The sequence below is a fragment of the Bubalus kerabau genome, chromosome 14 (genome assembly GCF_029407905.1).
Source record: "Bubalus kerabau isolate K-KA32 ecotype Philippines breed swamp buffalo chromosome 14, PCC_UOA_SB_1v2, whole genome shotgun sequence".
Classification (NCBI taxonomy): domain Eukaryota; kingdom Metazoa; phylum Chordata; class Mammalia; order Artiodactyla; family Bovidae; genus Bubalus; species Bubalus kerabau.
The window spans coordinates 6,458,568-6,485,856 of record NC_073637.1 but is presented as its reverse complement, the minus strand read 5'-3'; the positions used below and the strand labels follow the sequence as shown (position 1 = coordinate 6,485,856).

The following is a 27,289-nucleotide window of genomic DNA, read 5'->3' as shown; positions in this document are numbered from 1 at the left end:
GGCCGGGGGTGCGGGTGTGAGGCCGGATGCAGGTGTGAGGCCAGGCATCTGGGTGTGAGGTCAGGGTTGCAGGTGTGGGGCCGGGGTGTGGGTGTGAGGCCGGGTGCAAGTGTTAGGTCAGGGTGGGGTCGTGGGGTGACTCCTACCATGGTCTGCACTCTCACTGAACCGGCCCCAGGGTGGTAACAGGTAATGACGGATGATGGCGCCCATCACGATGGTGGTCCTCGGGCCAGGGGGCTGGAATTGGCCTCCAAGCTGCCCCCAGACAGAGCTGTAGGCCTGGACCCTTCACACCCACCCTCATCTGCTGTGAGCACGTGGGGAGGCCCGCCCCCCTGAGGCTGCAGGGTCCACACCCCATAGGAGTTTCCCTGGCTCAGAATCCAGGGAAGGCCCGAGTGACACACTCTTGCTCACACACGCGCACACTGACACATGGCCTGAACGGCGGCTTGGTCCGTGCTCCCCGGGGGAAAAATGATGCTTCCCTGGCCTCAAGGGATCCACATGGGGGTGGATGCTGGTGATAAGGAAGGAACTATCACGGAAAGCAAAAGAAAAGGAAACTCGGATTTATTGAGCACCTGTTGAGCTGGGCGAGTCATTCACAAATATACACTCAACGCCAGAAGCTGGAGACACATGCTTCCCAGCTCTGGCCAGCACCCCAGCCAACTGCCGGCATCAGACACACGGGAGTGGTCTCTGGACCCTCTTATTTCAAAATGAAAGTGAGTGAAACCAACACAGGGGGCACGGAGGAGCCTATCCATGCTCAGAAGCCAAGTGAACACACAGGGGCATCTTTTTCTGTGTCAGCTCCCACATTTTTGGTGCAGACGCTGCGAGATTCCAGGAAGCAGCCTCCAGCCGTGTGCAGTGTCTCCCTTCTGCAGGCTTGGGACCTGGAGGCGCCGAGCCACTCCCAGAGGACGGACCTGCCCGCTGCTGCGTGCACCCGCCATCCAGAGCAGAGGCTGCGCTTCGTGTCTGCACCTTCCTTCTCTTTCTGCTTCACTTACTTCTCCTGGGAAGCAGCGGCTGTCAGCTAATCTCTCCCTGGGCGACCTCTGGGCACAACCAAGAATAGAAGCCCATTGTCCTCATTTTCTTAAAGTTTCCTTTTGAGGAAAGAGGTAAGTTTGGCAAGTGTCCGGTCAGGGTTTCATAGCACCGCGAGTTTCCTTAGAATTGGCAGCTACACTTCAATCGGGGGCCGTCAGGAGAGCGAGCAATGTTCTCTGCCTCACGAATCCGGTTTCCCCAACTTCAGAGCAGAGGGGAAAAACTCGAAAAGCATTGCCATATGAAATAACAATAATAATAATTATCAATAATAATATTATAATCTGACCGACCGGCAGCATCTGTTGGTTTTAATAATGTTGAGGTCTCTTAAGAAAAACAAGACAAAAACACACACACACACACACATGATAAAAGAAAGAAAGGAAAACAAAAACCACATGGCTGAAATGTCTCAAGACCTCTGGCTTCCCATCGGGCTGTGCGTTCAAGTTTCAGAAATCCACCAGCATCTCCTGGCATCCTGGCATCTTCTAGGGACCCTTCACGTTACCAGGTCGAGCAGCAGCAAGGCTGGCAAAGTAGGCACACTGCGAGGGGTCGCACTGGCCCGGGGGGCCGGGGGGACCTGGGGGGCCGGGGTGTCCAGCCGGTCCTGTCTCTCCTTGAGGCCCGGGACTCCCGGGAAGCCCATCTTTAGCATAGCCAGGTTCCCCGGGCTGACCTGGACCAAGAAGCAAAAGAAAGAGACGGTGGTTCAAGTTCCTTCCGGAGCACACACAAGCCCTGATGCCACTATTTTCATTCAGAAGTGAGCTGAGGATGCCACAGGCTCAGAGCAAACACCCCACGGTCTGGGCGCCCTGCCTGGAGAGATGAGAATGGTCCCCGTGGACACTGTGCAGCCAGATGGCTGCTCTTTGCATCCGACACCCTGGGGCCTGGCCCCTCCCCTACCCCAGACTGCAGCCCAGCCACTCCTACCTGGGATCCCGGGGGGTCCCATCTCGCCTCGGAGGCCAACTCCAGGTGCACCTGGGTCACCTTTGGCTCCTCGCTCACCTGGTGAGAAAAACACGCGCTTCTGATGCTGGAGACTCACGATGGTGGCGGAGGGAGGGAGCCCCACCACAGGGCTGGGGGGCAAGACCAGCACTGTGTCAGATGCCTCGCTCCTGTTCACACACTCATTCATGCACACTCACACTCAAGCACACACTTGCACTCAGAAATATGCCCATATGAACACCAAAACAGACACCTCCTCAAAAACATTTGCTCAATTATATGTACACGTAAACATTCACTCAAGTGTGATTACCAATGACACACACACATATGTACACTCACACATATATTATACGAATATGCATACGTCATAAACACATCAAACACAGACACCCAAACGTTCACACTCTCTCCTATACAAACACATATGTCCACACACATCCACTGACACATGCCTACACGTCCCCGTGTTCTCAAAGCATTCCTTCTGAGCCTTTGTCTAGGAGGAGCTGGGTGATAAACAAACCTGAGTATACGTAAGACACAACCCTACTCTTGAGAAGCGTGAATTCTAAGACAGATGACACAGGACACAAAGAACATTCTAATATGAAGCAGAATCAGGTATAAGTCTTGATAATCACAGGAATTTAAAACTCTAACATGTTCAGAAGAAAGAGGGTTCATTCCCCCGGGAGGATATCTGAAACCAGGGAGGAGTTGGGGTTAATACTATACAAACTTGATTAAACTGCCTCTCAGCTTTTTTTTTTCCATCATTCCTTTTCTTTGAGATGTTGTCTCCAGAATATCTCCTGTATGTAGTGTATAACATTTTCTTTTATAATCCAAATTGAAATTCTGCCAGTTCATGGAGATTTTAGGCCATTCTTATTTATTGTGCTGGTTACTACATTCGGTCAGTCTTCTGCCACAGTCTGACTTTTCTATGCTTTATGCTTTCTTATTGGCATTTATTTAGTAAATTTTGTTTCATGAACCAACAGAAGACAGACTTGGATGCAAACGTTAAAAAAGTTCAGAAGGAGAAACATTACAAGGCGATGCTTCTCAGTGAACGAAGAATTAAGGGGGGATTTCCCAGCAGTCCAGCGGTTAGGACTCTGCCCTTTCACTGCCCAGGGTGTGGGTTCAATAATCCCTGGTTGGGAAACTAAGATCCCAGGGGGCACCCCCCCAAAAAAGAATTAAGGAATGGGAGACTGAAGGAGGGAGACGCGGCAGCTGAGACGGCAGCACCGCCTCTCCCCTCCCCCGTGCTTATTCCTCGCCGGACAGAAGGGGTGATCGGCCAGGCTGCTGAATCTGGGCCCAGGTCCTTCCCCGCCCTCCCACATCTGTCCGCCTGCAAAGACAATGCCTTCCTCTGTGCACGGGGCGCTGTTGACGGCGGCAGGCACTGTGCCTTGCAGGAGAGGCTCGCTGTGTCCAGCACAGCCACGCCCAGGTCAGGTATTTCCCTGAGAGCTGGAGAGCTGGCAGCCACGTCCAGCTTTAGCTCAAACCACTTTATTCCCATGGAAAAGCGTTACTCGCTCAGTCATGTCCGAGTCTTTGCAACCCCATAGACTGTTGCCCGCCAGGCTCCTCCGTCCATGGAATTCTCCAGGCCAGAATACTGGAGTGGGTTGCCATTCCCTTCTCCAGGGGATCTTCCCAACCCAGGGACCGAACCCTGGTCTCCTCCATTGCAGGCGGATTCTTTCCTGAGTCACCAGAGAAGCCCATGTACAAGTGAAGTGAGTGAAGTCACTCAGTCGTGTCCGACTCTTTGCGACCCCGTGGACTGTAGCCCACCAGGCTCCTCTGTCCACGAGATTTCCCAGGCAAGAATACTGGAGTGGGGTGCCATTTGCTTCCTCCAGCCCATGTATAGCTGGCAACTGATGCCCGTTTGCCTGGAGATTAAATGTCTTATTTCTCAGTGACCTCTTGAACAGGGAAAGAGAAGACATCCTGTGTACTCCCCAGACCGTAAGCAGTGGAGACGGAGACCGACCAGGATGGGAGGAGGAAACAGACTCGCTCCTCCAGGCAGAAGTATCATTTTGCAAAAATGTCAAGTTTGAAAACCTCTTAGGCAGATGAAGAAACGGCATGATGTCAACACGCAGGGTGTTAGCAGGCTGCGGGGGCGGGGAACGGGCGGACTCCTGCATATTCAACGGAGCGTGTGCTGTGCACACTGGTTCCTTCTCTACAAAGCACCTCGTCCCAGCTCCTCACTCACCTTTGGGACCTATGGGGCCAGAGGGTCCCTCCAGACCCCCCTGCCCTGGCCTTCCTGGCTCCCCGACGGGGCCTGCCCGACCTGGAAGCCCATCTTTTCCAGGAGGCCCTGGGGGTCCGGGTCTGCCTTGAGAGGCCTTCGTGTGCGCAGAGGGCATCTGGGCCAGGAGGTAGGCGAGTTTGGCTGTGGAGTAAGAAAAACAGAGAGATGTTTCATGAAGGAGGGATAAAGGACTGAAGACAGGCCAGCAGCGCGCTGCAAAGCTCGAGGCAGTAAGAGCTGGGAAACAGCAGTGAGAGACACACCAAGAGCGCGCTGCGGGGCACGTGTCCGTGTGGATGCTGCCCCGGAGCCAGGCAGCTGGGCTGGGGTCCCAGTGCCACCGCTGCCGGCGGCATGGCCCTGGGCAAACCACCTGGCCTCTTAGCCTTTGCTGCCTCTTCTGCAAAACGGGGGCAATGAAATAAGTCCGACCCCACTGGGCTGGTGGGAAGATGGAACCAATGAGACGAGGCATCATGACAGCCCCCAGCGCGAGATCCAAGTGGTGCATGGACGTCGCTGCTCCCCTCGAGGCGGCAATGACAGCAGCAGCAGAAACTGTTGCAACTCTCAGGCTGGGGAAACTGAGGCCAGTGTGGGAGGGTGAGACTTCAGTGGTTTACACAGAGCAACTTAGGGACTTCTCATAAGTATGGAATTCCTCATCTATAAATGAAGGGCTGGACACGATGTCATTAATGATCCTTAGGTGTGTGAAACATTGAAGATCACAGGCTGATTCCAAACCCAGAGGTCCAGCCGCTGGCCTCCACGCCTTCCTACTGCACGGGGAATACACAGCCCACCCCAGGGCCACCGGGGGCTTTTCCTGTGTTTTCCAGACGATCAGGCCACGCCCTTCACCTGGCAATGGGGAGTGACCAGCCCAGAGAGGCAGTACTGACGCACTCCTGGGTCTCGGTGGTAAAACCGAAGCAGAATCGGGTCTCTGACAGCCTGGCGGCGGGGCTCTCGAGTAGCCCCTTCCCCACCCTCCCACATGAGGAAGCGGGAGCGGCGTGCGCCGGAGACCAGGGCACACAGCTGTTCGGCTCACAGCCCGGACGCTCTCATCTTGAACGTGGAGCAGATGCTTCTGACGCTTCCTCCTCCCAAGATTGTTTAGAAGAAAGGACTCAGCTCAGCAGATGCTCCGTCTGAACTCATTCAAAACAGGACTCGTCTCTGCCCAGGGGCTGGAAACTCCTCGTGTGCCCGATAAATCTAACATCCAGAAGAAAGGCTGTAGATGGGGATGCTCACACACGGGAGACCTCAGCACTGCCCCGCCCAGGGGGAGTCACCATTCCAGCCTCTGGGATCCTTCCTTTCTTCACCCTCCTTACCACCAGCCCAGCCCTGTGCTGTCCTCTCCAGGGAACGGTCTCTGGTTCTCCTGGACAGGGAAGACGGACCACACTCACTCGCCTGGATACCCCACGAGGGCAGTGAGAGAGTCACCATGTTCTGTGCTGCATCCACAGACCCAGTGCAGAGTCCCGAATGTGCCAGGAGGAATATTTCACTGTCTGAGACCTGACCACGTGAATTAATGTGCCCTTCCCCTTTGCCCACCCGTGCCTGGTAATGGTGGTGGGCTTCCGATCTTCCCTAACCCAGAGTGGTCTGCGACTTTCTTCTCCTAACAGTTTCCAACACAGAGGGCAGGCGGAGATGAGATGGGAGAGGATGCGGTGGCTTAAGAGCCTGGACTCTTCAGCCTGGCTGCCTGGTTAGACACTCACCAGATCTGCAGCCTCGGGCAGGTTACTTAGCATCTCTGATTTAACCCTCATCCATGGCTCAAGAGCTCACAGAGGCTTCCTTACGTCAGTAAACATGTGTGGGTTCTGAGAACTCCACCTGACGTGGAGCTGGCCCTACACACTGGTGCTATGACTATTACCTCCCCACCCCTCCCTTCCTGAGCACCTGCTCTGTATGGGGCCCATGCAAGACTGGGATTTCACAGTGAATCCTATACAGGAGAATTACAAGGATTCTAGTTCCTTGAAAGCACAGTGTGTTCCCAGGTCCCATTAGGGTCTCTGCACATGCTGTGTCTAAGGTCTGGAGTCTGGTCCTTGGTGTTAGCTCCCATGGCCCCTCCTCCAGGAAGCCTTCCCTCACCTGCTCCCCACCCTCTTTGAAATCTTAGTTTCTTTCCCCTGTCCTCCTCTGTGTCCTCTGTGTCACATTAAATCACAGGCATCTTCTTACTATACCAAAGTCATCTTGTCTATGTCTCTGTCTCCTGTTCTGGGCTGTGAGTTCTACAAGGCCCATTGCAGGCCTGCCAGAGCTCCTTGTTGATTAGATAAACAACTGAATTCACAGATAAGTGCTCAAGGCAAGGCTGGTTCTGTAGGTGGTGAGCTCCCCTTCCTGGAGGTAATCAAGCAGCCATAGCTCAAGCGTCCCCAAAGAGCGCCTTGGAGCAGGATCTGTGTCAGAAGAGGCTGGCGGGAGCCTGAAAGGTGCGCCTCTGTGCTGACTTCTGCAGGAGCCGCCCTGAGGCTGCCTTTACCAAGCCAGGCTGCAGAGGTCCTGAAGGAGAAGTGAACGGACTACCGCCCAGGCTTCCAGAGCATCTAGGACCCGATGCTGTGAAAAAGCCAGCGACTCACTTTCCAGCTGTTTCTCCAGTTCCTCTTGGATGAGCCGCCGCAGGATGTCCATGGATGGAGACTCGCCCTGGGAGGAGGGAGGGAAGGTGGAATTACTCACCTTCCTAGGACCACCTGCCTCCCGAGACCCAGAGCGCTCAGGAAACGAAGACGGCCACAGCTACGCAGACCACAGCTCCCTAGCCCAATCCCTTTAACACCTAGAACCGTCTCCCCGCCCCCTGCCACACAGGCAGCATCACTGCGTCTTGCATGGTGACCTGGACGCCTTTCTCCCTGAAGCCCCTGCTCCCTCTCCTTCCTGCACAAACCCCCTCCCCAGCCCTGGACCCGGGAGGCCTGGCTCTGAGTCTCTCCAGGCTGAAGTCCCCCCACCTGCAGGGCCAGCTCACAGGCTGCCCCCGCACTGTCTCGGGCTTGCTTTCCTCCCACTGGCCACGTGGTGGCTCTGGTGTCTGGCCTGCCCCGCTGGCCCCACAGGGTGTCTGCTCACACAAACGATGAGCAGTCAGCGGAGCAGAGCCCTGCCTCCAGGCCCCCAGTGCTACATGCAGCTCTTAGGGTGATCCGTGAGAGAAGACCTCACGCCATGTCGGGCTCCTCCCTGGTCGTCAGAGCCCTTCAGGGAGGTGTCCACTCGCAAGGGTTGGGGTGCTTACTGTGCTCATTGCTGCAGCTCCGGCATCGGGCTACAGTCTTATTTCCCTTTTTTCCTTTCTGGCCAATGACCTTTTTATCTTACTCCCAGAATTCCCATTACTACCCAGAGCAGCAGGACACGCGGCAAAGACTCGGTGGGTGGGAGCGCTCTGGAAGCCCACTGAGTCCGCCTGCACCCACACCTGGCTGAGGGACAGGACCTGGCTGCCCGGCCTCTCCAGGGGGTGAAATCCAGGCTAACCACAGAGCCCCGCGGGGACAGGGCCAGAGCCTCAGAGCAGGCGGGGCACGGGACCCGGGCCTGTGCTCTGGGCCACAGGAGGGGCCCCCGAGGACCACGCAGGCAGAGCGGGGGTGGGGAGGTCCCATGCACCTGGCGACCAGCCCCCAGGCACCGGCCCACCAAGCCCTCCCCCACGCACCACAGCCAGCGTGTCCCTGTGTTGCAAGACTGTGTCAAGTTAAGAGCTCAGCCACAAGAAACACTGTGTTCAGAGGGAAAAAAAAAACTGCTCTCAACAAGCCTTTCCTTTTGCACTTGGGAAAAGCTAGACCCAGAGGGAAGACCAAGCACCCCAGACAGCAGACAGGAGGGAGACTAGAGCCGGGCGTCGGATGGACGGGGAAGCTCGGGTCACTGGGAGCCTCTGTATCTTCTCAACTGCCTGCTGCACAGGATCCTGGGCAAACAGCATCACCGCCCGGGAGTGAAGCCTGGACCACGGGGACAGAGGGACTCTATCCCCAAGCCCTTCGTAAGCCATGTGTGTCATTTCACTTAACCATCCCAGCCAGCCTGTCGGGAGAGAGGCATCCTCGTCCCTTTTGGGAGGGATGGGAGGACAGGCTCCGAGAGGACAAGCAGGGGTCAGCCCTGGCTCACACAGGTCACCAGTACCTGCAACCTGGCCCCTCTAGAGCCCACACACCTCTCTGGCTTCCCGTGAGACCCCAAGGAGCCCCAAGTTTGAGGCATCGCCCACACGCTTACCCTTAGCCCTGGAAATCCTGGCTGGCCCGGAGGCCCCGGGGGACCGGCCAGCCCGTTCTCCCCAGGTGGCCCCTGGGGGCCCATGAGGCCTGTGTGACCCTTGTGGCCTGGGATCCCAGGGTCACCAGGCTGGCCCTTACCACCGGGAGGGCCTTTGTCACCTTTGATGCCAGGATCTCCCTAGAGGAGGCAAGAAGAGCGTCAGTGAGCAAAGGCTAGAAGGCACCCCCAGGCCGGAAGTGCCCCAGGCTGCAGGAGGGACCCCCGGCCCCGGGTCCTCAGTGTGGGAGAGGAGACCTCAGTCCTGCAAGGCCTGTGACGCTGCGCTGGTGCAGACAGGACTCGGGGCTCAGACGGACAAAGCTGTCCCCCACGTCACGCAGGTCTGCCGGGGATGAGGTGCGGACTTTCAGATCCCAGTCTCATCTCCTCCCAGCAGAGAAGGCCAGCGCAGTGATGAAACCATCTGCCATATACATGCTTATATGGAAAAGCATAAAGAGTGGTGGAAAAAGTCTGATAGGTTTCGGGGGGTTTACATAAGAGGTATATGCATATTTACACGTGCACGCCCACCTGGTTCTGAGCGCATGGGTTCCAGAAAGATACAAGCAAGTGTACAGAGACAGACCCAAGAAAAGCGTGCTGGATGGGCACCTAGTCTCCACTGCATTCACTTGTTTTTTTTTTCAATTTATATTGTTTAACTGTATCACTTTTCAACAGAAACAGTAAGAACAGTGAGTTAAAAAATGAATGCAGCCAGATTTGAGGAGGGTCTCCTAAATTTCTCCCACGTGATGGGTTCTATGGCGGCGTTGTCATCTGTGGGTGGTCTCCAGTGTGGGGGTCTGGGAGGGTCCCTTTCATGCATTTCAGTGCCAAAGCCTGTGGTACAGCGTTTCCTATTTATTCCACATCTCTACATCCCTCTGCGGTGAGAGGACCTGTCCCATATTTCAAATGTTCCAGAGCGGAAGGCGTGAGGAGCCTGACCGCTGTCTGGCAACCTTCCACGAAACCACTTAATGGGGGGAGGCAACTTCCTTTATTGACTGGGTATTAGAGAAGCTTCTATCGATTAAGTATTAGAGAAGGTTCATGGTCTGAATTCCCCGGCTCCCAACCAAAACTCCAGCATGTGGCAGCTCCAGCCAGCTCCTGGCTGGCGGGACCCTCACTGTCTGCACGGCCACAGCCCCAGCCCCTAGGTCCATCCTCAGGGGCCAACAACCACGAGCATCTCAGTCGCTGGGAAGGAGGAGGGCGAGAGATCCAGGTGGGGTGAGAATCCCTGACCTCTCAGCTTCCATTTCTCTCTGGTCTGCAGGGGAAACCAGTCCACACCCGTCCAACTTGCAAGGAAAGCAGAGATAAACTCTGTGGGACCACGGAAAAAAACCCAGGGCGGGCATGGGATGGCAGTGCCTTCCGTGTCGGGCAGCAGCGGGACCCTGCGATGGCCAGCCACATGGAGGACTGTTTAATTTCTCTGGAGGGAACAGCGGTTGTTATGGGTGAGAGAACGCCCCCTCCCCCCACCAGTGTTTCTTCCAAAACAGAATTGATTTTTTACCCTGTTGTTTTTTTGTTTTGTTTTTTTTCGAGGAATGCAATGTAAAGAAAAGCTTTCTGAGCACAGCGCCAAGACGATTCATTATGGGAAAATCTGTTCCCTTGTCACCTCCAGGGACAAAGCTGGTTCTTGGCAAATTGGCACTTCGGGCTCCAAGCATGTCATGCACAGGCTTTCGCGCACAGGGAGGAGACGGGGAGATTTGTCAAAGTCTGGGCATGCTTGCCTCTGAATGTGTAATTGCAATAATTTTACTCCTTAAAATAACAACCATGAAAACCACAACAAAACCCCAACAACAGGAAAAACCTCCTGCTGTGGGCTCATGACTTTTGCGGGGGGAAGAGAATAGGGAAGCCCCCACAAGCTGCTCCCCTGGGTGGGCAGCTTCCTAAAGCCCTGGACACAGGCCCCTTGCCCCCAGGAAGGTCGCCTGCATGTGACCACGTGTCCCACTCACCCTTTCTCCTCTGAGTCCTGGCTCTCCTGGCTTTCCAGGTGCCCCCTGCAATGAAAGCAAAGGAGAGCAGTCACTTCACCAGGGGCATCTCTGTCCTTCTTAGTCCTTGCTGCCTGCGGAGGACAGGGGGTCCTCCAAGAGTCCCGCTCTTGCCTGGTCATACCCCCTCTCTTATGTACCCATCACCTTCGCCTGGCAGTTCCTGAAACATGCCACATTTTCTCCCCAGTGCTTCACATGTGCTGAGTGGTCTTTTCCTAAAGCCTTTACCTGCCTCCCTCACCCCTTCCCACCCCTGCCCCTGCTCATCCTGACCAGGGCCAGAGCATCTCTGCTGACGGAGCCAGGGGAGGACAGAGCTGAGGCTTGAGCTGGAAACTGACATCATGCTGCTGGGTGGGGAAGGACCATGGGGGGCAAGACTGGACATAAGAAGTCAGTTAGGAGGTCCCTGCAAATGCCCAGGTGAGAGATGACGATGGTCTCAGTAAGGTCTCTTAGCGGGAGAGAAGGAGAGAGCTGGACAGAGCTGAGAGGTACTTGGGAGTCCGAACGGACACGTCCTGTTAATAAACAGGACTTGCTGATGGGCTGGGTGCAGAGCGATAAGTGAGAGATGTATCAAGATGGGACCCCGGGACCGGCTCCCATGCAGAGTGAAAACACGGACCTTTGTTGAGTAAGCACCAGGGGGACCTCCCTGGTGGTCTAGTGGCTAAGAAGCTGAGCTCCCAATGCTGGGGTCTTGGGTTTGATCCCTGGTCAGGGAACTGGATGCCACATGCTGCAGCTATGAAGCAAAGATCCCACATGCTATAACTAAGACTAGGTCAGCCAGATAAACAAATATTAAAAAATAAAATAAAAAGAAGGCACTAGGATCTCAGGACAGTGACGGCAGAATGCAGAAGCAAGTGCGGGCACCCTGCTACGCCGAGGGCCACCTGCAGACACCACGCGGCAGACCCCCAGCCGACGGCACGCGCCACCCGCTGATGACGCGGCCCCGTGTCTCCCACAGGAACAGGCCCCAGGAGAACAGGGCTGCAGTACTCGCCTCCTTGCCTGGGACTCCTTTCTCTCCTGGCTCCCCCTACAACACAAAACAAGTATCTGTTAGCTGCACAGCTGCATCAGCATGTTGCACGTAACACGAGTGCCTTTAAAACAGACACTTTCGCTCGAGTCGTCTCGAGCAACAATAATCAAGGGTCCCGCCAAGGAGACCCTGACAGGGTCCATGCTCACCTGAGGCCCCCGGGGACCCAGGAAGCCCGGGAGCCCTGGGCTGCCGTTTTCTCCTTTGGTTCCCTTCTGGCCCTGCGGAGGGAAAACGGGGCAGTCACTCTTCAAGGTCAAGGGCCAACTCAAGAAAGTTCAGAAATCTCGTAGCCCCTCTGTACTCTGCAGGCCTGGCATGTGAACAAAAGAAAAGACAACCCTTTTCCTGGAATGAAAGGGCTGGGTTAGGGAGAGAAGCTGTGCTGAGAATCCCACCCATGGGTGGGGGACAGGAGAATTTCCTGTGAATAGTCAACGGCCTTCCCATTCAAAGCAACAGAAACACAAAGGGACAAACATTTAACAAAACACCTTGATGGGTATGGGCTTCCCTGGTGGTTCAGTCAGTAAAGAATCTGACTGCCAAGCAGGAGGTGCAGGTTCGATCCCTGGGTCAGGAAGATCCTCTGGAGAAGGAAATGGCAACCCCCTTCAGTATTTTTGCCTGGGAAAAAATCCCATGGAGAGAGGAGCCTGGTGGGCTACAGTCCATGGGGTCCTAAGAGCCAGACAAAACTCAGTTACTAAGCCACCACGCTTGACATGTATGGGGCCCCTCTAAGTGACCTCCCCAGAGAGGCAGAGTTCCTCTTCCCAATCGGTCAGCGATTCTCACAGTTTGGCTCACTTTTGGGGGTAAAGAGTGTGGCAATCTTTCAGCTTCAACCTTTCTGGGAAGCCACCAAATGTGGGTCAGCCCTTCTGCAGCCAGCTCTGCGCTGGGGGTGGATCAGCCTTGTAATGCAATCCTTCCTGTCTGAGATGTCTCAGCATGGCTGACAAGACTCCTGCGATGGTTACTACACGGCTGTCCCTGGTCCAACAGGAAGATGGGGCTCTACTGGGTACCCAGGTGCCCGGTCTGCCTGGGAATGATGGCTCTCCCAGGAGGCAGGATTTGCAGAGCTACCACCAGGAGGGTTCCTGGCAAAACCAGGATGGGCTGCTCATCCTGATTTCCACAGTGACAACAGTTAGGCAGCCAGATGGGTCTGTCCATTGCCCTGTGCAGTTACTGCTTGAGTACCAAACTATGAGGATGGCCATCTCAAGAGGATTGCCAATTTTAGCTAATAAATCTACTGTAAGGCTGGGGTGGGAGAAGACAAGTGGACAGGCGTTGACTTATCCAACCCTAGGCTTCATCAAAGACCTGTCTTCTCCACCACGTCTCGCCATCTACCAGACCTGAACCCTAAATCCTGAATCCACTATCCAGGGATCAGGACACTGCTCAAGTCCCGCTCTTTCTACTCCCCGCCCGTTGTTCCTTTTTGCTCTCCCCTTTTCCCACCTCCCAACCAGCAGCAGGATCCTCTTCAGCCAACTCTGGGTTACATTCAGCCCCACGATGCACGATGCCTACCCTCTCTCATATGTTAAGGGTCGTGGGCCTGACCCTGTCCTTCCATCCTCTAAAGGCATCAAACAACTAACTTGCACTCTTAATACACATTTTAAAAATTCTTTAATAGTTTTTTTTTCCTATTGGATGCCTATGGTTGTAGACCACAGAGTTAAGCACGTAATCACATGAAAGAGGTCCTTCCTGTATCCTCTTGCCTCCAGCCTATTCCTACCATCCAAATACCATGTTTCCCCACTGAGGCTTCTGGGAACAGAGACCAGACAGGGTGATGTAAACCACACACACTTCCAAAGCTTGCCCTGATTGCATCACAGCCGAGGGACAGTACTCACAGGGCTTCCTGGGGTGCCAGGCTCTCCCGGTGATCCAGGCGATCCACTCTTACCCTGATGGAAGAAACAGCAGTAAGGGTTCTGCTGGGACGCTCTGCCATGGCACAGGTCACAGGGCAGGACGCAGGGACAGAGACTGCTGGACGCGGAGGGCTGGTCTCACACAGAGCCGTGACTTGGACCAGCATGGCTCCACGTGCTTACTTAGAGGCTGCTTATCAGCCCTATGGGGCTTCCCTGGTGGCTCAGATGGTAGAGACTCTGCCTGCAGCGCAGGAGACCTATGTTCGATCCCTGGGCTGGGAAGATCCCCTGGAGAAGGGAAAGTCTACCCACTCCAGGATTCTGGCCTGGAGAATCCCATTAATAGAGGAGCCTGGGGGGTTACAGCATGGAGCTTGGGATATTTAACTCATAATAAATGATAAATACTTAAATGAGTTCACGTGCATGAAAAATCCTGGGCTGGTGACTGCTGCCCGGAGCACAGGCATGGTAAATCTTCAGGACCACATTTGCTGACTTATCCATTCATCCTCCCACTCAGATGCTGACTTAAGGAACAAACGAAAGTGCTCACATCCCTGGAGGCCTGGTCTCAGCTGGGGATGCATGATCCTGCCTTTATGCCCTCCTCCTTCTCTGTGAGGGGCACCGCTGACTGCGTGGATAGAGATATCAGATAACATGGCAGGTGCAGCATCACGTGGCCACTGGATGGAAGGTCCCCGCACTCCAGATTCCAGGACAGACTCACAACCGTAACATGCTCTAACTTGATGGGCATTTTGTGCCCAAAACTCATAGTCCCTCCTGCTGCCAATCCATAGGCTGAAGTCCTAATCTCAAGGGTGTCAGACTTTGGCCTGATTTGGAAATATGGTCACTGCATATGTAATTCATTATGGTGAGGTCACACAGGAATGGGGTGGGCTCCTAATCCAATATGACTGGTGTCTTCATAAAAAGGGGACATTTGGACCAGAGAAATGTCACAGAGAGAAAACCATGTGATGATGGAGACAGAAGCTGGGGTGATGCTTCTAGAAGCCAAGGAATGTCAGAGGCTGTTTGCAAACCACCAGAGGTTCAGAGAGCCTTGAATGACTCTCCCTCACAGCCTCGGAAGGAACCAACTCTACTGGCACCTTGACCTTGGACTCCTAGGCCACAGAACACTGAGATGATGAGTGTCTTGGATTTCTAGCCTCCATAACTGAGGGATAATACATTTCTGCTGCTTAAGCCACTGTGTTTTCGGTCCTTTTGCTACGACAGCCCTAGTGAAAGAATACAGAGCGCGCTCAGAGCCCAGGATTCCTAAAGTTGGCTCATGATTCGGGGTTGGGGCTGTTATAGTGCCCCAGCCATGCCAAGTGGCCCTTTTTTAGTATCTGGATTGTGAGTAGGTGGTCCCAGACAAGAGCCTGGGGAGTGTGTGCTGGGCCACAAGGGTGGGCTTAGGGCAGCGGCTATTTACCAACTGCTAATGGCTGGATGGCATCACTGACTCGATGGACGTGAGTCTGAGTGAGCTCTGGGAGTTGGTGATGGACAGGGAGCGTGGCATGCTGCGATTCATGGGGTTGCAAAGAGTCGGACACGACTGAGCAACTGAACTGAACTGAACTGAAGACATTTTGAGGGCTTCCCTCATAGCTCAGTTGGTAAAGAATCCGCCTGCAATGCAGGAGACCTGGGTTTGACCCCTGGGTTGGGAAGATTCCCTGGAGAAGGGAAAGGCGACCCACTCCAGTATTCTGTATGGAGAATTCCATACAGTCCATGAGGTCACAAAGAGTCGGACACGACTGAGCGATTTTCACTTCACTTCACTTCAAGACGTTTTGAAATGAGATGGTTGGATGGCATCACCCACTTAATGGACATGAGTTTGAGCAAACTCCAGTAGAAAGTGAAGGACAGGGAAGCCTGGCGTGCTGCAGTCCATGGGGTCGCAAAGAGTGGGACACGACTGAACAACAACAACAAAGACATTTTGTCATTTTTTAATGACACACAGGGCTGTAGCAGGATGAACCAACCAAATACCACCATGGTAACAGGCCTGCAAAGCACGGAGCAGATCGGCCTCAAAGCAAAACTCACCGCTAGGCCCCTCAGTCCTTGGGGACCCTGTGGCCCTGGGGGTCCGGTGTCACCCTGGAACAGAGAGAGGTCACGTCACCCCAGAGTCACTGCATGAAAATGGTGGAAGCAGACTTCCCCCAGGTGCCCTAGAGACCCAACAAATGGGGCCCAACGTATCTCATCACCAATCACCAGCTGTTCCCCGGGCACAGATAACTTCCTGCAGGTAAGTCCTCATTTGTACACTTGCTGACTTAATTTACTTGCGTAGACCTGGCCCACCCGGACCCATGGGGATCTCAGGGGCTCCACCTGGAGCCAAGGGACGTGACAGGGAAGAGAACTTTCCTTGGCGTCCTGTCTCTGAGTCGCTGGTCAGTCACCTGTGGCCACTCCTGCCTCAGTCTCCACAGTAAGAAAAACGCCATTGGAAGGTCTACAGAAACTTCCAGGGTGCCGAGCAGCGGGGACTCACCACCGCCTCCCACACGGTCTTCCCGGCAGCCTCCTAACCGGGGTATAAATCTCCTCATATTATAAATGAAAAAGACAGGAGCTTGGCCATACTCCTACACAAATTAGACTGTACAACACCCTAAAAAAATGGAGGTTTTACATGAAAAGAGAGAGCTGAGCAGGAGGGAGGCAGGCACTTGTATCATGAGCGGGCCTCCGGAGCCTGTCCCCACTGTACCCTGAACTGCTGGGCGAGCCGAACCCTCCACCCCCTGCCCAGGGGGCTTCCCTCACACCCTCCACTATAAACTGGAACGAGAGGGGTCAGGGAGCTCAGGATTCTCAACCTGCATTTCAGCACTGAGAGGCACCCTTGGGGTACAGGGCTGGGGAGAGGCCTCGCTCCAGTCAACGCAGCTGCCCTGCTTTGATCTGCCTGCAGGGCCCCCATGTGCCAGACAGGTGGGTTTGTGGAATGGATCCCACTGCTAAGGAAAAGCACAAGAAGAGCTAGATCCTTTCCAGCTCCAGCGTCTCATGACCACAGATCAGCTGAGATGACAATGTACACCAAGAGCTGGGGGGGCGGGCACACATCACCAGGGCTTAAAGCCAGGTCCTGAAGGGCGCCAGGGGCTGGGCACGGGGCCACCTGGGACCTCAGGACAGCAAGCCAGTGCTCCTGACCAGACACTCACGTCCAGGAGGCCGAGCCACATCCACACACATCGGACAGCCCTGTGGGGAGGGCTCAGGCGGCCCACGGTGCCAGCAGGCGAGACGTCGCCCAGAGAGTCTCACTATCCCCTGTGACTCCCTCCATTGTGGTACCCACTCCCCTGCCCAAGTTCTAAGTGTCTCCTGGTCCTTGTCTAAACTATCTACACCCCTCCACCCATAGGCCCAGCCAGGCCCCACTGGACACCGGCACTCACATCTTTCCCTGGTGACCCTTCCTGGCCAGGGGGCCCCGTGGCGCCAGGCTCTCCCTAGGAAAAGCAGAAACACAATAGCTGCTGTTAGGGAGAAAAATGCAGAACGCCAGTGTCCCAGCCGCCATGCCTCGGAGCACGGGGGGAGGAAGACCAGGAGGACTGTCCCCCCCCGAAAGCATCCCCACCGCAGGTCCTGGCCCCCAAGTGGAGTCTGCAATGCCCCTCTAGGCCAGCTGTGAGCCCTCTAAGCTGCAGGGAACCACCAGCTGACAGATCAGGCAAACCACTGGGGGTTCCGCCTCCCAGCGTGCCGACCCGCTGGCCCCTCGCTGCACCTCAGCTTCCTGTACAGAGCAGCGGGCCTCACCGGGGTCCCCCCCCCCCAGGGATCCCTCTGTTTGGGGCACTTGGAAGAGACAGAGGAAGGTGGAGCACAGGAAGACAGGACCCAGGGTTTCCCAGCTGGGATAAGCTGAAGGTGTCCACACACGAGCTCTGGGACCTCAGGAAAACCACCTCCATCCTCCGGCCAGCAGTGACTGCACCTGACTCCAGGCTGACCTGGTCAAACTGGTCGGTCATCACTGTGAGGCCCCTGGGAGAAAGGTCTAGAAACACGTAACCGGGGAGGGATGATGCTTCCAATGGCTGCCACTGTCCTCTCTCGGGACACAGCTCTGCCCGTCCCTCCAGGGCCCAGGAGCCTCTAGAAGCGCCCACCCGGGTGCACAGGGACCGCCTGACGGCGACATGTCCACTCACCCGGGGGCCAGGCGGGCCAGAGTCTCCTGTGTGTCCCTTGAAGCCCTAGAAGAAAAAGAATGACGTTATCCCACCAGGGAGCAGGCTGATAACGCGGGACCAGGCGGACTCCAGGGGGTGGAGGGGAGCAGGAGGAGGCGGCAAGCCCCCCCTGGATATGTGCAGGGGGTCTTCTCGACCCAGGGATCAAACTCGGGTCTCCTGCATTGCAGGCGGACTCTTTACCGTCTGAGCCCCCAGGGAAGCCCTTATCTCCTTTAATCTCCTGTTTTCCAGAGCAAGTGAAGGCCTTTCTGGGGAGAATACCAGCCCTCAGGCTCAGCCATTAGATGAGAGCTCTGACCTGCAGGCCCCACCGTTGTGTGGTTGTGGCTGTCATCCTGGAAATGTGTTCTCTGTCCTATCCTCCCCACTTGATGGACAAGGATGGTGGCCTCCGGAGGGAGGCCGTGAGGGTCATTCCCCAGGCTGTGGGGCGGTGCAGTACCAAGGGGAGCTCGAGACTCTGGGAGGAGCCGGGGAGAGGAAGATGCACTCCCTCGGATTTGACTCCAGATTCAACCCTGTGACCTCAGAGAAGTCGGTTGACCCCCTGGAGTCCTAACATCACCATCTAAGAAATGAGGATAATAAAAATTACCCACCTGGCAGAGTTCTGCAGGACTGATTGGCCGAAAGGGGTGTTCTATGCTAGTAAGTGTGACGGAGCAGGGCTGACTTTGGAGCCAGGTCAGAAAATGAACCTGGTCTGGTGCCCTGCTCTCTAGCTGTGGGCCTTGGGAGCTTTACTTCTCTTTCTTGGGATTCAGTGTCCGTATCTATCGAGTGAGGGTGAGCTCACGTCTGCAGGGCTGCTGCTCAGGATTGAGAAAGAGGAAAACAGTGCTCTCCACTGTTCAAGACGGGCCAGTTCCTTTTCCTTGGGTCCCAGGATATTCTTCCAAGACACTCGAGTCCCAAATCCAGCCATGCTCAGAGCCAGGGACCCTGGTTGTTCTCCTCCCAACAACCATGGACAAAAGCACCAAAGAAAGGAAGCCACACGCAACGTACCTGTCATGTGGCTGGGAAATTCCTTTAGTACTCACAACCACCCTGCAGAAGCGGAAGCGGCTCTGCTGCCCATTTCATAGAAGAAGAAACAGGTTCAGAAAGGTCCCCTGACCCAGGTCAGAGTTATTAAATGGCAGAGCGGAAGCTGAGCCCAGGTCTGTCCCTCTCAAAGCTTACACGTCTCTAATTCACACAGTGCCAGCCAGAGGAGGTGGGTCTTTCATCACCTGCCTGGGTCTCTAACCTCTATCCCTGCACTGAAGCAGGACTCCTTACAACTCTCAGTTGAGAGACGGGCCTGGCCCCAACACAGTTCCCAGCAAATGGATCTTCTTGGTTGAAAAAAACAAAGAAACAAACCAAGAAACCCCTCCCTCCAATAAACCAGTGGTGGTGGTGGTAGTTTAGTCTGAGTTGTGTCCAACTCTTTGGGACCCCATGGACTGCAGCTGGCAGGCTCCTCTGTTCATGGGATTCTCCAGGCAAGAATACTGGAGTGGGCTGCCACTTCCTTCTCCACCAATAAGCCAGTAACAACCTTAAAAAAAAATCCTAACTCTGTGTTTTAATCCTCCAAAGAGGTGATATTCTGCAGTCTTAGGTTTCTTCTCCTGGTGCAATCAGGTGAAAAGCAGGGAGATTTAGGAAAAAGCAAAGTACTTTTTTGTGTTTTATCTCCTTATTGGATACTAGCCAGCTGAGTTATTGATTTTTTTCTTTTAACAGAGAAGCAAATTAAGGAAGTAGAACTAGCATTTTCTTCTCCTACTTCTTGCCAGTAGGCGATTTCTGGCAAACTTATATCTGGCAAAATTATATCTAGATAATTGGATTTTAAGATTTTCATTAAAAATCACATTTTCCCAAAAGAAAATCTAAGGAACTGGGTAAACAACTTTGAAATTATAAAGAAGTAAAGCATTCAGCAAAAAAAAAAAAAAAAAAGAAAGAAAGGAACAACCCAAGAACTCTAAAATACACAGATACACAGAGTTCATTTTTGGAGAAAAGGTATCTTTGTTTATGTGTATAATAAATACCTCAACAGCTAGATCTAGATTTAAATATATAAATGATAGATATAGATTTAAATATATATAAATGTTGGATTTCATACATAGAAGACTAAAACTCATACTAGAAGATTAACAGAGCGTTACTTCCATGTTGTAGAATTATGTTAACTCAATTTTCTTCTCTATAACATTACTTTTCTTATTCTTTTTATGACCATCATCATTTGTTATCGTTATGCAGTGAAAATGAGTTACACTTCTAATTGGAAAAAAAATACTTTAGCTGTGGAAAGGTTTCAGAATGAAAATTAAGACTCATTTTTAGGGTTTGTCATCCAGAGAAAGCCTATTAAAAATGTAATAAATAGGATAAGAACAAAGGAAACTTAGAGTAACAACACCGTGACAATGGCTGCAAGGGGGGAAATGAATTTCATCGCAACAGCACGGGAAGCAACTGGATTTACTGCGTGTAAGTGCCAATGTCTTGGAAGGAAGGTACTTCTGGAGTCCACGGCTGGGCGGTCTCAAAGAACCCAAAGAACCCGACCCACAGTGTCACAGGCAACTGGCTGGTGGCTTTATTCTATGTGGACAACACACTCACACACACACACTCACACACACTCAGCACTTACAGGGGGACCGCGGGCACCCTCTGGTCCTGGCAGACCCGGCTCTCCTGTTTTGCCCTGAGGATAAAGAAGAAAAGAAAAATCTGAGGACAGTATTTTCAGGATCTTCCTATTCTTGGTTGCCCAGGCTTCACATCACATTTCCACCAGCCAGTCTCCACACCTGCCAACCCTACCCTCCAGCACCGTGGTCCATGTCCATACAGAACAGCACTGTGTAGTCCAGCCTATTAGACTCTTGGTTTTCCTGGGACGGTGCTGGTTACACAAGGTTCATCTCTGAGACACCCATTCGTGGTTGCCCCTATTTAATTCTCTGGATTGTTCTGGTGTGGGTGAGAAATGAGGTAGACACCCAAGCCAGAAGTAGCTTTATGCCACTCACAAAACCACTGCAAGGCAGCTACTAACAACTGCATCTTACAGAAGGGGACACTGAGGCTCAAAGTTACAGTGTCACTGAGTTAGTAAACAGCAGAGCCAGACTGAATCCCAGCAACACCCGAAAGGATGTTCTCCTCACCCCAGCCGCAGTGCCGGTGACAGGCGGGCCTGCAACTGACTCATCCCGGCCCCATCCCATCTCCTAACTCGACGCAAGTAACTGGGACACTCTGTTCAAGAGTCTTCCCTACCAGCAGTCTTGTACAGCCCTGGATAGAACAAGCAATAAACACAGGCCCGTGGGTGCTGAAGTCCAGATAGAAGTGGTGAGGGGAGGGGAGGGTTGGGGGAGCAGGGCAAGTGGGTGAAAGGCCACGGGGGTTGATGGGGAGACGGGCAGGGCACAGGAGGGCACACCCACCCCCACAGCTTATCAACCTTGAGGGTCAGATGGGGTCCAAGAGGGGGCACAGGAGAGGCACAAGAACATCCGTGGATTTAGAGTGAGAATTATGGGGAGAAGGAGGACGGGCACCAAGCTCTGATTTCTAAGTCGGTTTCTTCTCTGTCCCAGCTCCTCGAAGCCTAGCCGTGTGGTCTTGGGGGTCACCCCCTCCCCTGGATCTGTTTGTCAGCTGTACACTCAGGACCATCTCTGCTCCACAGGGCCTTTGATGGAGGGGATATGGGCCTAGCCTGGCCCCACAGGCTGGTGGGACGCCCAGCACTGGCAGAAGCTGTAGCAGGAAAAGGGCGACCGCCAGCCCTGCTGAGGGCGGGTGTTCCACGCACCAGCACGGCCAGTGCTTCCCACAGCGGCGTCAATGAGTCCTCCCCGTAACCCATGAAGGAGACACTTCTGTTCCCCCCCAGGCAACACCCCAAGGCACAGAGACATCAAGGGACCTGCTCAGGGTCAAACAGCTGGGGTTACAATGCAGGTAATTTGGCTCCAGAGTCTCCGAACTTCACCCTACGCTGTAATGCATGCTCAAGTGTCTCCTATTAAAAATAATGCAATGGGCAACTCTTAACAGCTGCCTGTCTACCCATCTGTGTATCTACCCATGTGTCCACCATCCGTCTCTCCACTGTGTTCCTCCGTGTCCCCAGCGCACAGAAATTTAAAGGACCAGGTCAAAGTGGGTGAAAGGCCACGGGGGTTGATGGGGAGACGGGCAGGGCACAGGAGGGCACACCCGCAGCCAATGCTGCAGTTTCTGGACCCCCACCCTGGGCTCCCCTGGAGGGGCTCCTGTCACTCTGTCCATCAGCCTCTGCTCAGGGCAGGGCAGTGCTCAGACCCTGAGGGTGCAGAAGGCCCAAGAGCACGGGTGTCCAGGCCCCCTGGAGCTATACTCCCTTCAAGCAGTTGAAGTGGAGATAAACACCCCGGCCTCTGGTCCTTTGGCAGCGGTGGGAGCAGGCAGGCAGGTGTGCTGCTCACGCGCTCTCAGCCGGTCGCCAGGGGAGCAGACCCGGAGTGCCCGCTGGACCGTCCGCTCACCAGCTGCCGGCAGCTCTCACTCCTGGCTCCACCGCCTCACTTGGTGCTCGGTGCCTGCTCCTGGGGTCTGCTCCCTGTGCCCGACCCCATCCCACCTCCTGGGCTCCCGGTCTGCTCGGAGGACATCTCTGACGCCACCCATCCTCTGCCAGTTTCCTCCCAAGCAGCTCAGAGTGATAAACGTCAGGACGGCCACCCTGAGACCCCAGAAGGAGCTGCTGGTGAGCTCTGGACTGCCTGCTGTCAGGGGGCATGGGGGGAGTCGCTGAGCATCCTCTGCTCCCAGCAGAGCCAGCCCTGTCTCCCATAGGTGGACTAGGCCAGCAGTGACCCAGAGCAGACCTGGCCCCCTATCCGTCTACGCCCAGCGCCTGGCACAAACCTTTCTGTATGAAGACCAAGGGCCTCACACAGGTATCCTGTGCTGTCAGTGACAGCCTCTCGGGATAGTACGTGGTGCATGCGTGCTTAACCACTCAGTCACGTCCAACTTCTTGCTACTCTTGGGACTGTAGCCCGCCAGGCTCCTCTGTCCATAGGATTTCCCAGGCAAGAATACTGGAGTGGGTTGCCATTTCCTCCTCCAGGGGATCTTCCCAACCCAGGGATCGGCCCCCCTCTCCCATATCTCCTGCATTGCCACTTCCTGCAAACAAGCTGCCTGCCTGCTCTGCTGTACTGACTGCTGGGGTCAGCCTTCAGGGTGTGGGTCCTGACTGCTTCCTTTACCAGCTGGGTGGCCTCAGCCAGCCTATTTAACCTCTCTGTGCCTCAGTTTCCTCATCTGTACCAATAATGATACCCTCACCCCACAGGGGTTTTCTGGGGGTTACACCAGGCAAAATGTAATGGAGCACTCGTACCCCGCACCAGCTGTCAGCCACAGTGGCGACATTTGTCCTTCTCTCTCCCTGGCCAGGTCCTCAGCCTGGCTACCTGCCCCTTGCCCACTGGGGCTGCTTTGCTGGGCATCAGCCTTCAGTGGCTCAGATGAGCTTTGCACTCTGCTCGCTACCCTGGGCTCTCTTTTCTCCTCTCAGCAATGAATTCTGCTTTCAGCATCTGGCGAAGTGTAAAAAGTGATAACGAAGATGCTTCTGGGGAGTCACAGAAGACACAGAATGAATCATAATAGTTATGACCAGACAAGTCAACTGGAACACAAACCTCACTGAAGAGATTTTTACGTAACTCCACTTAGCGGTTCTACAGGCTGCACGGTTCTAACCTCACCAGGAGTTAAAACCATGGCAGTTGGGAAAAGTAACTCACTAAATCGATTAACAGTTAAAGAAGCCTAATGCGTTTAACCAGCTTCTCACCTCATCTATTCTTCAGCAACTCCAGCGAGTGGCTACTATTATTCTTGTTCTGTGTGAAATGAGACTGAAGCCAGGGGCAGGCTCTGACTCACGCAGATCACAAGCCTGCATGGAGCACCCAAAGCCAGCTCCTTTTTCTGGGGGCGGTTGCAATTTTGGCATAAAATAACTTAATTTTATCAATAAGCAAAATTAATTACGATAATACCCTACTGGGCTCTTGGGGAAAGAAAATGAAGACGTCCACGGAAGAGAACTCTCACTGTGCCAGGGTCCCGGCAGTTCCAGACACAGAGCGGCCGTTTCTGCTGCTCTGACGTGTAAGTGATAAGAAACCAAAGAGTCCCTTACCGGCTCTCCAGGTGGCCCGGGTTTTCCATCTCTGCCCTCTTTGCCTTCTTCTCCCTGCAAGAGAAATTCAAACCAGTTATCTGGCTGCAGACGCCCAGAGGGAGGGAAGGACAGACTTCTTTTTTTGCCGGGTGTACAGCTATGTCCACATGCGACCAACAGACTGGCTGGGTTTCCAGGTCTACTCCCCAGCACCACCACTCTGACTTGGATCCTCTGTTCAGCAGCGCCTGGTGCACAGCGGAAAAGCATTGCACTGGCATCACTTTGTATTGCTGTGGATGGAGAGAAGCCCCTCCTGGACATTCTCTAACTTAGGACACCACAGGCTCATCTCCAGGCCTCCTGTGCTGACGACAGCGACGAGGGGGTGAGGATGCGGCCTCTGATGAGGGTGACAGGGACCCCGAGGACTCAAGGAACTCCTGGGACTTGAGGGGGCACTGAGAATGACAGCCAGGGCCATGTCTGGGTGTAGGAAGGCCACCAACATGTCACATTTCTTTCCTTGACATCAAGCTACGACTCCCACCTGCTCCCAACCCCCTACCAGCCCACCCGCTGCTCTCAATCAAGACACCCTTAGCCTCATGTTTCTCTAAGAGACTAGGAGGTTGCAGGACTCTCTGCAGATCAGGACAATGATACGTCACACAGGCTTAGGTTCCAATCCGGGGCTACCTAGACTGGGTGGGTTCCGGGGAAAGAAAGCAGCAGGCGGCAGGGCCGAGGGAACCGGAGTCACGGCAGGCAAGGTTAGAACTCGCTTGCACCAACAATGCATATGATCTTGGGTGAACTGCTGACACTCTCAGCTCTGAGCGGCCCCTCTCCTAAACAGAGATGACAAACCTGCCTGGCAGAGTCATGAGGGGGCTCAGAATCAGTGCTGTGCTGCCACCCGAGATGCAAACGGCAAACCACACCAGCAGTGAGGCTGTTCCTGCGCTGACAGGTGCGCAGGAAATCACGCAGCGCCCCTCACCAGCGCCTGCAACATCAGTGCCCGGGTACCAGGGGGAAGCACTGTGGACGGTAATTTAAGTTTACTGACCATCCAGGCCACTAGCCAATGCTCCGTGTGCATCCATAACCTGTAACGATCCCGCTCCTGGCGTAACTATGGTAACACCAGATAAGCCAGCTGGGCAGGCCCGGAGGCCAGGCGTGTTGGTGCTTTTCTCATTTAAGAGTTAACTCCAGAAACTGCTTCTCCCCCTGCATGGAGTGGTGGGGAGGAGGGTCAAGAGACCCACGCACAGCAGAAAGAGCCCCTGGAACAGGGTGAGATCAGCACAGCAAGGAGAGCGGCAGGGGCCGGAGGCTGGAGACCTCGGCATGAACCGAGGAGTGGGGCTGTGGTGAGGACTACGCAGGTTAGTTAACATGTGAAGACCGCTTTGCCCACAGCCCGCCCTGCGATTAGCACCAGGCACACAGAAACTATTATGACTCCTATCGCCCAGGCAGAAGGGAGAGAAGAGTTTTCTAGATAAGGATGATTTGTTAGAGGAAGGCAGAGTAATGTAGAGTGGCTGGGAGGAAGGGCCGTGGAGTGAGAGTGGATTTTACAGGGACAGAATTGAAGAGACAGAGAGGAAGAAACGGGGCTCAACTCACGAGGCACCATGGAGGTCAGAATCTTGGCTTCGATAACCACGAGCAGATGGGTTTTGCACGGGAAGGGAAGAAGGGAGGCAGAGAGGAGGAAGAAGGAATTCTTCTAAATCACAGAATCACATCAAAGGTCATTCTTTCCTCTCCAGTTACCCTAGGACTTTGATGACAAGGGTTTGGCACAAAATTCAAACTGGGATCTTCTCTTCTTACCTTTACAATGGCTGGAATGAACTCAAACATTCCCTAGGTGCTCTGACACACTAGGCCACATGGTTGCAGTTTATACCAACAGGGTTTTCACATCCCAGCCTGGTTTTTAAGACCTGGGCACCCTGGACAGGGGACTCAATCTCCGGGGTGGCATGGCCACAGTGAGGGCTACTGGCGATGCCCAGGAAATGCCTCCTTGACCAATGCAGGCGTTTATCAGACATTCAAGGAGGAAGGGCTCCACGAAAACCATTCATTCACCCACATATTTATTTCAGTAATATTTTCCATGTGTGCAGCATGTGTGGGGAGCAAAAAAGCCTGGTGTCATAGAATCCACAGCCCAGAACATAACCCAGTGACTACCAGCCACTCTTGTTTTATGTCCCCAGATCTAGCAACTAGTAGGTGCCTAATTAGAGTGTGTTGAATAATCAAATCAATTAATAATGGGGGATGTGGTCACAGATCAAACCATGACATAAAGATGTGATACCTGCTGAGGCAGACACTTAAGAAAAAAGGACAGAGACTAAGCCCATCCTGGCCTGAGGGGCAGAGCACTTCTGGAGAGCGATGCCTGGGATGAGATGGGAACGATCACAGGCATCGATTAGTGACAGAGGTGACAAGAGGGCATTCGTGGGGGACATAGACACATGTGCAAAGGCCCTGGGGCCTGGAGAAGAGAGGGTGCAGAGTGTTTAGGAACCCAAAAGAAAGCCAGTACATGGCCAGCACAGCTGGAACAGAAGGACACGTGGTGGAGGGCGGTGGGTGGGGCCCGTGGCCAGGAGCGGCGCCAGGAGCAGGCACACTCCAGGCCTGGAGCCACACGAGGACGCATTCTCAATGAGAAGGCAGCAGGCGGCCTCCCTGGACCCGCCTTATTCCTAACATACTGGAGGGTCTGACCCTATTGAGAAATATATTGGGTTGGCCAAGAGGTTTGTTCCGGTTTTCCCATAAGATGTTGCAGAAAAACCCAAACGAATATTTTGGCCAACCCGATATTAAACTTAAAAGTCCAGAACAGCAAGCTTCCCGGGTGGCTCAGATGATAAAGAATCTGCCTGCAATGCAGGAGACCAGGGTTCAATCCCTGGGTTGGGAAGATCCCCTGGAGAAGGGAATGGCAACCCACTCCAGAATTCTTGTCTGGAGAATCTCATGGACAGAGGAGCCTGGCGGGCTACAGTCCATGGGGTCGCAGAGAGTCGGACACGACTGAGTGACTTTCACTTCACTTCAATTTTCAGTATGTTTCAAGAATGTTAGGTATTACTACACTCTGACAAGTAGACTTTTGGGCACCATCCTA

The 27,289-nt window shown here is 54.1% G+C and overlaps 1 protein-coding gene across 1 annotated transcript in view; it reads right to left on the bottom strand.

Moving 5' to 3' along the window:
- Nucleotides 1-1,433: 1,433 nt before the first annotated feature.
- The window catches only part of COL22A1 (collagen type XXII alpha 1 chain), a 223,280-nt gene continuing 197,424 nt past the window's right edge, over nt 1,434-27,289 (bottom strand). The window contains exons 51-64 of the mRNA XM_055545712.1: nt 24,139-24,192; nt 20,578-20,631; nt 17,871-17,915; nt 17,109-17,162; nt 15,736-15,789; nt 13,627-13,680; nt 11,893-11,964; nt 11,702-11,737; nt 10,645-10,689; nt 8,609-8,788; nt 6,958-7,024; nt 4,289-4,471; nt 2,014-2,091; nt 1,434-1,753 (exon numbers count right to left, since the gene is read on the bottom strand). Of these exons, the coding sequence (XP_055401687.1) occupies nt 1,563-1,753; nt 2,014-2,091; nt 4,289-4,471; nt 6,958-7,024; nt 8,609-8,788; nt 10,645-10,689; nt 11,702-11,737; nt 11,893-11,964; nt 13,627-13,680; nt 15,736-15,789; nt 17,109-17,162; nt 17,871-17,915; nt 20,578-20,631; nt 24,139-24,192 (1,167 nt within the window). The 3' untranslated portion in view covers nt 1,434-1,562. The remainder of the gene's footprint in view (nt 1,754-2,013; nt 2,092-4,288; nt 4,472-6,957; nt 7,025-8,608; nt 8,789-10,644; nt 10,690-11,701; nt 11,738-11,892; nt 11,965-13,626; nt 13,681-15,735; nt 15,790-17,108; nt 17,163-17,870; nt 17,916-20,577; nt 20,632-24,138; nt 24,193-27,289) is intronic.